Raw genomic sequence first — 14,208 nt, 5'->3', positions numbered from 1 at the left:
GCTGAGCACAGAGCACGAACCTGTTGACTCAGTGAAGGGGGTTCTGTGGCTCCAAAGTAGCCCCAGTGCAGAGTATCAGAACCTTTGAGGGGACTTGAGCTAACGGCGCAGAGGGCTGGGTCTACACTCCAGCTTGTGGGGAGTGTCAGGACCTTCCAGGGGACTTGAGCTAACGGCGCAGGGGGCTGAGCTGACTCCATCCAGCCTGTGCACAGCAGAGCGACTGCAGCGTGGCTCCTTAGGCTGCTGGAAGGGGCTCCCGGAGGTGCCCATGGTTGACTCCCGGAGGGCAGACCCAGCTTCACGGAAGGACTTCTCGTGGGTGAAGCTCCATAAGGAGGCCAGATACGCCGTAGACGGCATGAGTGCCTCCAGATGGGCACCCTCACTGGGAACCCGGAACCCAGAACCCAGTGGCGTGCTTTTCCTCGTTAACGGGTCATGAATGCATCCACTGTGACTTCCCGGGGACTCCCATCCCTTCTGATGAGAAACATGGAGAATGAAGATCAAATAGCGAAGTCCTAGAGGCATGCAGCACAAAGGCACGTTTCTCTGCATTTCTGAGAGAAGCTTGTGGGCATCAGAAGGGCCTTTGGGTGCTCATTCACTCATCCCTTGGTCACTTACTCGTTCAACAAACATCGGCGTGCCTACGATGCCAGGCGCCACCCTGAGACCTGGGACAGAGCCCATGAAACAGTCCTGACCTCCTGGGCCGTGCACCGTGAGGCAGAGACCAAGTAAATCAGTAGCTGATGGGGTAGCAGCTGGGGCTACAGATTCAGGAGGAAACGAAGGCAGGAGGGGAACAGAGGTCGGGGTGTGGGCAGGCGGGCCGTGGGGTATAGTTTTAAATCGAGTGATCGGCAAAGAGGCTGGTGAGAAGCCAGCCGTGGGGAAGTCTCGAGCCTTCTCTTAGTATTCTGCCGGTTTTGAAATGTGAACAGCTCCCGTGGAAAGACGTGAACTTCTCCCCGCCGTGGATTGTGCGGGGCGTGGGAGTTGAATGCCTTGTGACGTTTACCCTCTCGGTTTCCCAGTTCCCTTTGCAGGCTGTGCAGATCAGGTGGTGCCCATCACAGTGTGTGAAGTGGTGATTGCATAAATGAGAGTTTTGCACAGATGGGGCTGGTGTGTGGGCTGCGGACGCAGGAGCTGCAGCCGTGCATCGCTGGGCTACAGTCGTGACGGGTGACCGGTGCAGCCCGAGTTGAATCACTCGCTCTGTCCTTTTCCTTCTAAGATACCGGAGAAGGAAGTGCTAACTCTATCACTGTGTGTGTCCAGAAGCGATGCTGTTTTTTGGAACCACAACAGATGGCGTGTGTGTCACTGCAGTTCATGTTCATGCTTCTTCACGTCAGTGACGCTCAGGGTTGAATCAGAACAATTAGGGGTGTTTTCCCACGCGCAGCCTGCACCTCTGAAATAATGAGCACTTTGCTGTGAGTCTTCTCAGCAGGAAAAAAAGGCATAAAGTTTCTCAGGTCTCTGTTGACCTCACAGATGTAGGATATGGACAGCCCATCACTCTTTGAGCCTCAGTTTCTGAATCTGTAAGGATCATGGGATGTACTTTGTCGTAAGGATGATGGTGTGTACTTTGCAAGACAATATGAAATAAGGTTCAGGACGGGGCTCAAGAGCTGAAATACGTGTTAGAATCATAAAGTAGAAACTTTAGCTGTGACGGCTTTGTGACGGGGAGCGGACGGACGCTCTGTGTGCTGGTTGCGCTTTACAAGTTAATGTACTGGGACTGTATCTTGTCCAGATCACAGCTGGATTCCTAGTACTTGTCAGAAAGCCTGAACACAGGGTCATTTTGTAACAGAGACTGAATTAAGAGCCGGTGAGAACACCTGGCTTCAGCTTGGTGGGCGTGATCCTGTAACTGTTAAAAAACCATTTCAGATGGAATCGTGGAATGCCAGCCTGGGCCGCCAGGGGACCAGGGTCCTCCCGGAATTCCAGGGCAGCCGGGGTTGACGGGCGAAGTTGGAGAAAAAGGTAAGAGGTTTAATTGTTCAAGAAAGGGTGACTGTGCGTGGGCGTGTGATACATTCCTTCATACGTACCGGCTTTGGGCGGATGTGGGTACATTCTTCATTTGAAGCTGTCTTCAAAGTCCCTTCCTTGAGACGCCTCCCGATGGCCCTGCTGAGATTACTGGGTGCTGGAGAGACAGTTATCACCGGGGAGGCAATGGGGGCCTTGAAGTCAGAGTCCCTCCCTGTGGTCAGCAGATTAAATTCCCAGATTGATATCTCCGTGCGGTCCTCTGGTTCAAAGTCCGAGACTCCATTCTCCAGGAATGCACATCTTTCCAGCCGTCAGCCCAATCACAAGTGTGCACACAGGATGTTCACACCCCTGTCTCAGTTCCCTTAATCAATGTGAGCAGCTCTGAGATGGTGGGTCTGCCGACTCTACCCGGGGCTCTGTTTTATCTTAACCTTCTCAAGGGTCTGTAATGCCAGCCCAGGACCCAGCATAATCCCTTCACAATCTTGGGAACATGGCTCATCTCTGTACAGACAGGCCTGCCTTAGCATGGACTAAACCAAGGATGTTCTGGTATTTATATAGTATGGCTCTTAATGCCCAGAACAAAGACAGCGTGGCCCCCACAGGACTGATCCCTCTGGGCCCCACGTCTGGCTTTAGATTGCAGAGAATCTGCACTCTTCAGAAGTTTAACATGCAAACGCCTGGAAAACGTCTCAGCACTTTGACAACCATGTACATTGCAGAACCCTAGATACAGTCGAGGTTTAGGACAAAGGCACCAAGACATCCCAAAGGCCTTAGCGTAGTTTGAAGATCAAGAGGCAAGAGATTCACATTTCCAAAAAAATGCGTGTCCTCCCGTCTTCCGGCTCTGGGGTTCCTCTCATCGTCCCTCTTCCGTGTCAGGTCAGCTCTTGATTTTGTTTTCACTCCCCTGTGTCATCTGTCAGCCTGGAACACAGGTTCAAAGTCCCGGAGTTAGAGGGGCAGTTGCCTAAGAAACGCTAAGTCAAAGAGAAAGATGATGGGGAGTTTCAGAGTTAAGAGACAGAAGGATGCAATTGTGTCATCTCAGGCTGATGAGCAGAATGGAGTTCTGGATCACGGTGGATTGAGGCAGGGCCTGTCCCTCTGCAGGACAGAAGAATGGGGCTCCTTAGAAGGGTCCCCATGGTCGCCTGTGACCGTGCTGAGGGCAGAGGGCAGGCCCCGTGTCAGGGACCCACAGCCCCTGGCAGCTGGATGCATCCAGGGCGGGCGCTGGGTGGATGATGCCTCTCCTGCGCTGCCACTGTGCTGCAGGGCTTTCTGCTCCCTTGTTCCGCATAATGCTCCGTGTGTCCTGTTTTAGGTCAAAAAGGAGACAGTTGCCTCGTCTGTGACACAGCAGAGCTTCGTGGGCCCCCAGGGCCACAGGGACCCCCCGGAGAAATAGGTAAGACCCCCAGTGTGAAAGGGACTGGGTTGGGATTTGCTTCATTGGGTCAGAACCTTCGCAGTGAAGCGCGTCTTACATGCCTGACCCGATGGTCTGCATCAGTGTTAAAGCAAGAGATGAGAAGTGGACCTGCCCTTCCAGGATTTGTCCATTTTGTCGAAAACGATCAAGATGGCCTACAAATTCAGTGTCAGGAAGGTTTCCTAGTGAAAGGGTGGCAGCAGGTGGTTCACACAGCTCTGAAAACTTCCTCATCTCAGAGGAGGTCACCGCCTGCTTTGGTGGAAGTGTTCCCCGGATGGGCGAGCAGGGATTCGTAACCATCCGGAGTCAGGGGTCCTGGTGTGCATTCCAGGGTCACTTCCCCACTTCTGAGCCCATTTTAGGCATTTTTTGGTCATTACTCTCTTGAGATTCTTTAAACATCACGCACTTTGTATAAAATCTTTGCACTTCTGAATCTTGAAGAAAGAGGAAGTATTTCGAGCTTCCTAGAAGTTAGAAAGTGTCTTGTCAACGCTGTGCTGAATTTTCCCTCCCTCCGTCTCTTGCAAGGTTTCCCAGGACAGCCAGGAGCCAAGGGTGACAGAGGCTTGCCCGGCAGGGACGGTCTGGAAGGACTGCCCGTAAGTAGACCAGCCTGAGTTCCTGTACGTGTTACAAGCTCCACTGAGCAAACCAGCAAAGGCGTATCTTTTTGCATCTGCAAGTGGACTCTTGCTTTATTTGGGAGCCAGTAAAGGATTGCTTTGTGGAACAGTTAGAATTACCCGCCATGTCCTTCCTGACTGATTGAGCTGAGAACGGGCTGAAGCATTGAATCCAGAACCCTCATCCCAACTTGCTGGTCTTCTCACCCGGTCAAAATTCAGCAGCCACTTAACCTGTGTCCAGGTGTGGCTCAGCGCTGGGGGGCTCTTTCCCACGGGGCCTCGAGGGGCTCTTGCAGCCAATGGTGCCACGAAGGGTCACGCCAAAAGCCGCGCTGGTGAGCTGTTGGCTTTCTGCATGACCATCCATCCTCCACCAGATAGCCTAGGACTCCTCAGTGAGTAAGCTCGGCAGTGATGGTTTCTATGGTGTCGGGGGCAAACGGACCTATCTTCTTCTGGAAATCTGAGCTATTCCTTTATTTTCATTATTGCAGATATAGATTTTGAAAATTCCTATCACCAACATCTATTATAAAGATGCTTTTTCAAACCTGTAAAGGCAATATCTCAATCTCAGGATGTGAAAACTTTCGGTTAAACAGAATATCAGTTTCTCAACCTTTCTACTTTGTTTTAAAAGGAGTCATTGAATAGGAAATTATAGTAATGATCTTAAATATTGAAGGACATGACTTTCGTGTGTGTAATCAGCTTCTCTGCTAAAGCTTTTAGACCTCTGGGGTTTCTTCTCACATGGTCTTTGTTCTTCTAAGTTCAGTAAGCATTAACCAGCTTCTCCAATTTCTTTCATTCCTTTTTTCTTTTCATTTTTCTTTTGTTCTAAATTGAACATTAAATCTTTAGCTTTATTCTTTTTTAGGTGTACAAATTACATTTGTAGTTTAAAAAGATATTTCTGAAGGTTCTATAAAAGTGGGCCAGGCCAAGAGTGAGTTGAGATAGGAATGAAACAGCTGGAATTCAATGGTTTTCTCCGTTTGAAGTCAGATCACGGGCCTCTGCTCTCCAGAACTTCCCCGGTGCCTGGGGAGCTGAGTTAGAAGTCGCAATTGTTTAAAATATTTCTAAATAAGTTGTAAGTTCACAAAGCTGGGAATGCTGACTGTGGTGGGGATCAAAGTCGGAACCACTTTGAAGGCCACAGACAGCGTCTGGACGTGGTCTTTATCTCCTTGGCCTTTCTGGAATAAAGATTTCCTGCTTCGAGTCTGCCTGGAACCTGGTTCAGACACCCACCCCTAGATCCAGCCCCAGACCCAATAAAAATGAGGAAAAAGAAAGGAAGGGGGATGGATGAGGAGAAATCATGATGAAGAAAAAATGCAGAAGATGTACAGCAAAAAGGCAAATCCCTGAACCTTGTCCGTCAGAGCTCCTTTCTTGGGATAGAAGGAAAACACTTCTAAAAACTGTTCTGTGGGTAAATAACTTGAGACGATGATGGTTTTCCCTTTGGTAGGTGCAGTGTCACAGCTCCATGGTTAAACTAGCTCGGAAATGTGGTCCCCTCATTTCGCATTTGGCTGGAGGCTAAAAGAGGCTCTGCAGACCAGGAGAGCCAACTGGAAAGCAGATTCCAGTGAAAACCCCTCTGGTCCTGCACTTGGCTAGGGTGGCGCTTCTGAGACATGTCCTCTGAAGGCCGAGAGTTTGATTCTGGGGAGCAGAGTCCACTCTGAGACGCTGAAGCCCAGCCCCCAGCAGGTCTGGGGTCACTGGGAATGACCTGCGTTGGTTGGATGGAACGTCTCCTGAATTTTCCCAGGGCGGCACACTTTTGGGAAGACGAATGCTCAAGTCGTCAGATCTCCAGTTTGTGCAGCTGAACCACCAAGGCAGCTTTTGATTCTTCAGTATTTATCTTAAGGGATGAGAATCAAAAGACCTTTAAATCGTTTAGGATTAAGAAGGTCTGTGGCAGAGAAACCGCATGAGATGTCCTTGGGGTGTAAATGTCACTTTTCAAAGAAACCCTGGATTTCTCCCTCAATGCCTGACAAGGTCATCGGTATGGGGGAAAAAATTGTATTTTTCCCACCCTGTGCTCATAGTATTAGAAAGCACTGTATCTCTAAGCTGTGAATCATCGACACAACATAAGAGGTGCTTCTGTTTTGAGAAGTTCTGCACTGGTTGTAATTCCTTACCCTGGCATTAATTTTTTATTGATGGATATTGCTGGTTCAGCATGTCCTTCCTCCAGCATCTCCCTCTTGGAGACAGACACACGGAGACAAGAAAGAAAGCCTTGGAGCCTTGGTCTTGCCCTCAAAGCCCTGAAAAGCTAGGAGAGAGATGAGCAGGCAGTGAATGTCCCTGAGAGCAGGGAGGACCCCAGGCTGCAATGTGGTAACGTGGGAACAGAGCTCCTGTCTGAAGAGGTTTCTGAGTTTAGCTGGGCGTCATCACCGACTCAATGGACATGAGTTTGAGCAAGCTCCGGGAGTTGGTGATGGACAGGGAGGCCTGGCGTGCTGCAGTCCATGGGGTCGCAAAGAGGTGGACACGACTGAGCGACTGAACTAACTGAACTGAAGGATGCACGGGAGCTAATATTAACTCGGAGAGAAAACGCTACAAAATACCACAGCAGCTTTCAACCAAGTAATGACTTCTCCCTGACCCCTGCTAACCTTCCCAGCGGGTGGCTGGCGGAAATACTGCGTGGCCCCTCCGGGGACCGGCACACGTAGGTCGAGCGTTTTCCCTGATCCCCCAGGAGAGCTGAGCGAAGTGTGCTCGGCTCCCAGGGGCACTTCGGCCCAGGGCCAGCTCCGACCAGCGGTGTCTGTACAGCGGCACTTTCTGCCAGGATAGACCTCCTCGGTCAGCACTGTCCCGTTTGGGCACCCCTGGCCGGTGGTGGCTACTGAGTCCTTGAAGTGTGGCTGTGAGACTAAGGAACTGAGGCTTAATGTTAAGTTTTTAAAGAGTAGTGGGCAGTGCAGCCTTTTCGCCCCTCTCCCGACTTCTGGAAGAGCCCTGGCTGTTTTTGGCTGCGTCTTTGAGAAGGGGTAACTGCCCGTCTGGGCGGAGCAGCCTCCCCACAACTGAGCTGGCACCGTCTGACTCCCCGGAGGCCAGATGAGCAGACACATGTCTACCCCACGGTGATGCCTCCCTAGCGTGCCAGCCCCCAAACCCCTCTGAGCCGAGCCCCCACGTCTGTGTCCGAGGCAGGCTTTCCTAAATAACACCTGACTCCACGGGGCCCACAGGGTGTAGGGGGACCCAGGATGGGCTCTGCGGCGGGAAATCAGTACTTTCTGGCATGCGGTCCTGGACATATCACTGACCTTCTCTGAATATTAGCTCCTCACCTGCAGAGTGGTCGTTCCCGTGGTTTCCCTGCAGAGTTGGGTTAAGAGTCAGGGGTGCCCCAGGATGGGACACCTTGCAGGCGTGTGGGGAATGGGAGCCGTGTTGATGTCTAAAGCTTGTGTAGAGTTGGGTGTCTCCCTGCCCCCTGGCTGTCTCCATTGAGGAGCCCAGGTTACACATAGACACAGATGTGTGCTTGTGTGAGTGCGTGTGTGTGTGTGCATGTGGTTCACAGACATCCAAAATCCATTTAAAAGGGAGTTTACAAAAAGGGGCTCAAGCCACACGAATCCTGCCTAGTGAGCAGGGAGCCTGCAGACTCCTCTCAGAGAGCAGCTCACTGAGACAGTCGTTGGAAGCCCTGGCTCTTCCCTCTGCTCGGGAGGCTGGAGGAAGCACCTTCCAGGGGTGTGGGCCTCCCTTGAGGATCCTGCCTTCCAGGAGCTGAGAGATAGTCTCTTGGGAAACTTACTCGTGTTCCATTGATGGCTCAGCATCGTGGTTACAGAGCTGACTGGGTGCTCACCACGGGCGTCTCCTCTGCCCAGGTGCCTTGTACTCTCTCATCTCTTCCGGAATTAGGGCCATGAGCATGGAAGGGAAGCTGCGTTGATTTCAGCACTGGCCAGACGTGGAGAACGTGGCTGTTCCCAGCTCTGGCTCTGGCTCCTGGGCCCAAGGAGTCTCAATCCAGCCCCTGCCAGTCAGAGCTGACCTGTTCTGGGCAACGTTAGCAGTTGTGAAAGGCAAGAAAGTCACCGGGGACTGGCCCACGGGCTGGGGACAGCTGCTTTTCTGTGCCTGCCCCTGCCAGCAATCCCTCCTAAAGGCATTTTCAGGGCAATGCGGCAGTGAAGTCAGCTCAGGGCTTGGTCACAGAGCTGCTGGCTGGCTCCCAGACGGGGAACGAGGAAACCTACGCCCGTTCTCACTTGCCCAGGCATCCTGGCTCCTCCTTGGCTCTGCATTGCTCTCTGGACCAGCGTCTTTGCCGGGGGCATCATCAGGTTTTGTTCTTGCAGGGTCCGCAAGGTGCGCCGGGGCTCATGGGCCAGCCGGGAGCCAAGGGCGAGCCCGGTGAGATCTACTTCGACATACGGCTCAAAGGCGACAAAGGAGACCCCGGCTTCCCAGGCCAGCCCGGCATGCCAGGCAGAGCGGGCTCCCCCGGAAGAGACGGCCAACCGGGTCTGCCCGGCCCCAGAGGCTCCCCGGTAGGTGGATTCCCAGACTCTGAATGTGTGCTTGACGGATGGATAGGTAGATAAACGAGTCATTGGTATCATAACTGCCTGTTTCCACTCGGGGGTCATTGTCATAGACAGACTCGTCTCTCGTCCCCTGGGAAAGCTGTGGTCTGTAAACTCGGGAGCTGAGGACCTCGCCTTGAACAATGAGATGATAAGGGGGCCACTGTCTTCTGATGGATCTGGGGGAACTGAAAAGGTGCCCAGCTGCTGGGTGGGAGGTGAAGTTTAAAGTTAATGGCGTTCAAGTCACCCTTTCAGAGAAGATTCCAGAGTAAATGCCTTCCTCTGCGGCGTGTGCCCTGGTCTGGGGGGGGGGGGGCAGGCAGGGTGATCGCTCTGCTGAGACGGAAGAATGCGGTTTCGCTGATTAACTGCAGGTTGACCTTTGCTGACGGGTCAAGGTAAACGAGGAGCACAGCCACGCTAGACCCTGGTCACTCATTTACCGCAGATGCTGGGAGTGTGTGCTGGGTCGGAGCGCTGGTATGTCTGCTGATAATGCTCTCTTTTTCACTGCAGGGTTCCGTAGGATTGAAAGGGGAGCGTGGCCCCCCGGGAGGCGTCGGATTCCCCGGGAGCCGTGGCGACATCGGCCCTCCGGGGCCTCCAGGCTTTGGCCCGATTGGCCCCATTGGTGACAAAGGACAGATAGGCTTCCCAGGAACCCCCGGGGCCCCAGGCCAGCCAGGTGAGGCCCGAGGTCCTCGGGTGCTGCCCCAGAGCACCAGGAGCCTGGGCTCAGCCAGGTGCGGGTGTGGGTCTGGTTTCAGTCCTGCCAGGAGGTGGACTGTGGCCTGGACAGGTCCTTCCTTAGCATTCCCGTATGTCATCCCTTCCTTTATGAGCTGGGCTGGGTGATGTGTGTCACATCTGGATGACAAGAAGTTGAATTTAAGGTAATTTCCTTGTAAATAACTATGCCATGCATGGCAGCCCTCTCTAGTATTCTTCCCTGGAGAATCCCATGGGCAGAGGAGCCTGGCAGGCTCCAGTCCAGGGGGTTGCAAAGAGCGGGACATGACTGACGCGGCTTAGCACCAGCACGCACATGCCGTGTGTACCAGCGAAAATCAGCCCTTTCTGTGGATGGTAAACGAGCATAAGCCCCTGCTCCCTTTTTCCCCGATGCGTGGCCCGTTTTGGCTTCTGTGTCTCCCAGGCCATGTCCTTCCCACCTCTCCGCTGATTGCACACACTCAGTGACTGACCCACAGTCACGTCAACCTGGTTCTTTAGCTCCATGCTAGTTTAAGTCACCTGAGAGTTTTCGTGTTGCTCTGGGTGCCATGCATGCTGCTTTGTAACCGGAGAGGAAGCAAGCCTGAGCTCCCACCCTCCCAGAGCCCACCACCTGGGCGTCAGCAGAGGCCATGGGGGGCAGGCTGTGTGAGCGGTCCCACGGATGTGCTCCACGGCATCGCCGTCACTGGTTCATCGTCAGGGACCGCAGGGAAGGGGGCTCGCCAGGGCCCGCACACAGCTGCTCACTGTTAGCTGACTGTGATTCACTGGAAGGACTGACGCTGAAGCTGAAGCTCCAGTACTTTGGCCACCTGATGTGAAGAGCTGACTCATTGGAAAAGACCCCGATGCTGGGAAAGATTGAGGGCAGGAAGAGAAAGGGACGACAGAGGATGAGATGGTTGACGCGATAGACGTAAGTCTGGGCAAACTCCAGGAGATGGTGAAGGACAGGGAAGCCTGGCGTGCTGCAGTCCATAGGGTCGCAGAGAGACTCGACCTAGCGACTGAACGACAACCGAGGAGAAAGGGAACACTGACATGGTTGCCTGCAGAACTTACAAAAGAAGAGGTCAGGAGTGACCGGTTCACAGAGGACAGAGGACGTGAGCTTTACTTAGACGTTTTAAAAGTTGGAGAAGTGAGTGAAAGGTGGCCGGGGATGATTCCCGTGGCGTGAGCAGGAAACCCCGAGGAGTGCAGTGACTCAGCAGTGGATGGTCAGGGTTTCCAGGAAGAGCTGCCCACCATCCCGAGCCGGTGTCCAGCCTCAAGTTCCACCAGTCTCAGCCCCACTGGGAGCCGTCATCTCCCTGTGAAGGCACAGTGTAGAGTCATCAGCTCAGTACCACAGGAAATGCCAGCAGCCTTTGATGGAAGTCCAAACCCAGCTTTCTGTGTCGGTTATTCCTAACGTCATTGCTAGGTAATCACTGGTTACTTGGCCTTAAGTTAGGACTTACTTGTTTGCTGTTTAGCAAGGATCTGAGAAATGTCTCATTCATGATTCCTTTCGGGGCAGGACATCCTGGGCTTGACTTAGGAAGCCCCTTGGTCTTGGAGAACGGGCCCTCCTACTCCTGATTCCCGGAGCACCGTCTCGAGTGTTCTTTGTGCTTCTCGAATCTGAACATGCCTGCTGCTAAGTCGCTTCAGTCGTGTCCGACTCTGTGCGACCCCACAGACGGCAGCCCACCAGGCTCCGCCGTCCCTGGGATTTTCCAGGCAAGAGTACTGGAGTGGGTTGCCATTTCCTTCCCTGAATCTGAACACTTGCAGAGTGTAAATAGGAATCAGCTTTTTTTCTCAGCCAGAAACCACCACCATCAGAAAAGCCAGTGGGGTACACAGAGGTAGGTCTTGAGAGGATGAGAAGAAGGCTCCCAAAGGTGGAAGGCTAGCAGTGCTGTTGGTCAGTCTCCACATTCCGGAAGGTCCCTGGGCCATTCCAGACCCCGGCAGCTCTGGGGTTAGAGACCCAGCTGCTCTGATCGGCCAGAGCTGTGTTTACTTTGAGGATCGTAAAAGCCTCGTCCCCAGGCCTGGGCCTGATAGCAGAGATGTGTTGGGGTCAGGCCCCGGCGGTTCCCACAGTCTGAAGCTAACAAGAGTGCCGCCGCCCTCGGGAGGGCCTCATTATCCTGAATTCTTTAACGTAGGCGATGATTCAGTGGCGATGAGGCCCGTGGTCCTTCCCTGACACAGCTCAATCCTGACACCCAGTGGTCCCCTCAGGCACGGGCGCCCGGGGCTGGGCCTGCCCCTCCCAGCTTGCAGAGGGAAAGGAGGCTTTTCTGGGCTGCTGGCGATAACCCTGCTCGTGTCACCCGCGGAGCAGGTCCTGAAGATGGCTTCCAGCGGACGGGCCTCAGAGCAGCGGAGAGCCAGTCCCATCTGAGACGCTCAGAGGGGCCAGCCAGAGGGTCCTGACTTGGACAGATGGTGACCCGGGGTTGCCTTGCTCTCTGTGTGCAAAGTTTTCAGCTTTTCGTGACTCTTGTTTTGGATACGTAAGGGATGCCTGTGTCGACCAAATGTCCGGGTCAGTCTGGACGTTTGTGAAGAGGCAGTCGGTCTCTGTGAGAGAGGCTTCAGTAGGAGGAAGGCAGGGAGGCATGTGGACAGGGCTGCTCTCCCGGACGTGAGGCTGCGGCCCTCACGCCGAGCGTTTGTTCTCTTTCCCCAGGTCCCAAGGGCGAGGCGGGGAAAGTCGTGCCCTTGCCCGGCCCCCCTGGAGCAGAAGGACTTCCCGGGTCCCCCGGCTTCCAGGGGCCACAAGGTACCCTTAGGATTCTCACCGGTTCACCTGGGGGCCCCCTGGGAAAGTGCTCCTGTTCTCCTCTGACCACCGGCCTCTCCCGCTGCAGGTGACCGAGGTTTTCCTGGAAGCCCCGGAAGGCCGGGCCTCCCTGGAGAGAAGGGCGCCATCGGCCAGCCTGGGATTGGATTTCCTGGGCCTCCCGGCCCCAAAGGTGAGCCCTGCTGGGGCCTCACGAGGGGTCTTGCTCACGTGCGGGTTTGGGGACTTCCCTGGCAGTCCAGTGGCAAAGACTCCACTCGGTCAATGCATGCGGCGCGGGTTCAATCCCTGGGCAGGGAACCAGGTTCCCGTGCGTTGTGTGGTGTGGCCCAAGGATTTTTGTTTTTTAAAGATCCAGGTCTGCACTGGGAGATCCGGGCTGGTTTTCTAACCAGGCAACAGGGATGCCCCGACCTCACTCAGAGTCCCCAGAGTCTAAATCGCCATTCCCAGTCTGCTAATACTGGTGTGATGTGTTTGCAGGGAGCAGATAGGAAAAAAAGTTTGCAAAGTAGGAAAGGAACGGAGGGACAGGACAGAGGGAGAAAGAGGAGGGGGTGGCCGGCACCGTGAGGGGTCCCTGCCCCAGCTGCCCCCCACCAGGCCCAGCATGGTCTCATCTTCCTTGCTGACCCCCTCAAGTCTGTTCAAGTTCATCAGAGCAGGTTAAAGAAGTGGAGGATGTCAGGAGTAGTGTTTTACATTGATTTACATAGATTTTTTTGACTCTTCCCAACAGGCGTTGATGGTTTACCTGGAGACGCTGGACCTCCTGGGAATCCGGGTCGTCAAGGCTTCAACGGCTTACCTGGCAACCCCGGTCCACCTGGACAGAAGGTATGTATCGAGCATTCCCCAGATTGCTGTCCACATCGCTGTGATGAACTGGGCACGTAAATCATAGGCTGCTAGTCTCACGGGGTGTGTTGGGTCAGCGTGTTTTATGTGAAATAGCATCAGACAGGAAACACCAGGGGACATGGGGCAGCACGCAGCGCCGCGTCTACAGGAAACACCAGGGGACGTGGGGCAGCACACAGCGCCGCGTCTCTGCAGAGGAATCGTTTTTTTCCGCTTCGCGTCTGGGCTGTTGCCCGAGTGCGTCCTGGGTCTCCGTGTGCAGCGTGTCCTTTCGGGAGTGGAGGAAGAAAGCAACATGAAGCCCCCAGGGAGGGTGGGCCGCAGCCGCTCTCAGCTTCCGTGATAGGGACATTTGGGCCCAGGAATTCGTGGTGATGGGGACTGCGCTGAGGACTGCGGGGTCCATCGGCGCCTCCTCCATGGCCCGAGCCACAGATAGCAAAAGAGCTCCCCAAGTGCACGCCAGGTGTGACAGCCCACAAACCTCGGCTCGGAGGGTCACCGGCTTCCCTGTGCTGCTGGTCTCCAGGGCGAGCCTGGAGTTGGTCTGCCGGGACTCAAAGGCCTGCCCGGGATACCTGGCATCCCCGGCACCCCCGGGGAGAAGGGAAACGTCGGAGGACCGGGAATTCCTGGAGAGCACGGCGCCATCGGCCCCCCAGGCCTCCAGGGGCTCAGAGGTAACGTCTTACGGGCAAATCCAGCTGGTGGCAGGTAAGGGGCCTGTTTCTCGTGTGGCCTCAGAGCCCCTATGAGGCCCCAGTAAATGTTTGTTGAATGAATGATGAGAACCCTGGACGGCTTCCCGGCACCTGGTGTGGTGGGTGCTGCGCCCCGACACGGCCGTGCCCCTGTGCGAGTGGTCACTCTTTCCTCCCCATCCAGGTGACCCAGGACCACCTGGATTTCAAGGCCCCAAAGGAGCTCCGGGAGTCCCCGGAATCGGCCCCCCTGGAGCAATGGGCCCCCCCGGAGGACAGGGACCCCCAGGGTCATCAGGTGATACTGCGTTCTTCCAGAATGCCCCCTTTCCCTAACTCACAGTCTGTGGCTCAAAGGGGAAGAGGCAGCTCTTTTGTGGATACAGCTCTATTTTGTGAATACAGGTTT

The 14,208-nt window shown here is 54.5% G+C and overlaps 1 protein-coding gene across 1 annotated transcript in view; it reads left to right on the top strand.

Moving 5' to 3' along the window:
- Positions 1-14,208, top strand: part of COL4A1 (collagen type IV alpha 1 chain) — a 131,861-nt gene that overhangs the window by 94,618 nt on the left and 23,035 nt on the right. The window contains exons 22-31 of the mRNA NM_001166511.3: positions 1,918-2,013; positions 3,365-3,448; positions 4,007-4,077; positions 8,469-8,660; positions 9,216-9,384; positions 12,124-12,216; positions 12,305-12,409; positions 12,977-13,074; positions 13,628-13,778; positions 13,984-14,097. Coding sequence (NP_001159983.2) covers positions 1,918-2,013; positions 3,365-3,448; positions 4,007-4,077; positions 8,469-8,660; positions 9,216-9,384; positions 12,124-12,216; positions 12,305-12,409; positions 12,977-13,074; positions 13,628-13,778; positions 13,984-14,097 — 1,173 coding nt within the window. The remainder of the gene's footprint in view (positions 1-1,917; positions 2,014-3,364; positions 3,449-4,006; positions 4,078-8,468; positions 8,661-9,215; positions 9,385-12,123; positions 12,217-12,304; positions 12,410-12,976; positions 13,075-13,627; positions 13,779-13,983; positions 14,098-14,208) is intronic.

Source organism: Bos taurus, chromosome 12 (genome assembly GCF_002263795.3).
Source record: "Bos taurus isolate L1 Dominette 01449 registration number 42190680 breed Hereford chromosome 12, ARS-UCD2.0, whole genome shotgun sequence".
Taxonomy (NCBI): domain Eukaryota; kingdom Metazoa; phylum Chordata; class Mammalia; order Artiodactyla; family Bovidae; genus Bos; species Bos taurus.
The sequence above is the reverse complement of the archived record's forward strand: the minus strand, read 5'-3'. Positions and strand labels throughout refer to the sequence as shown.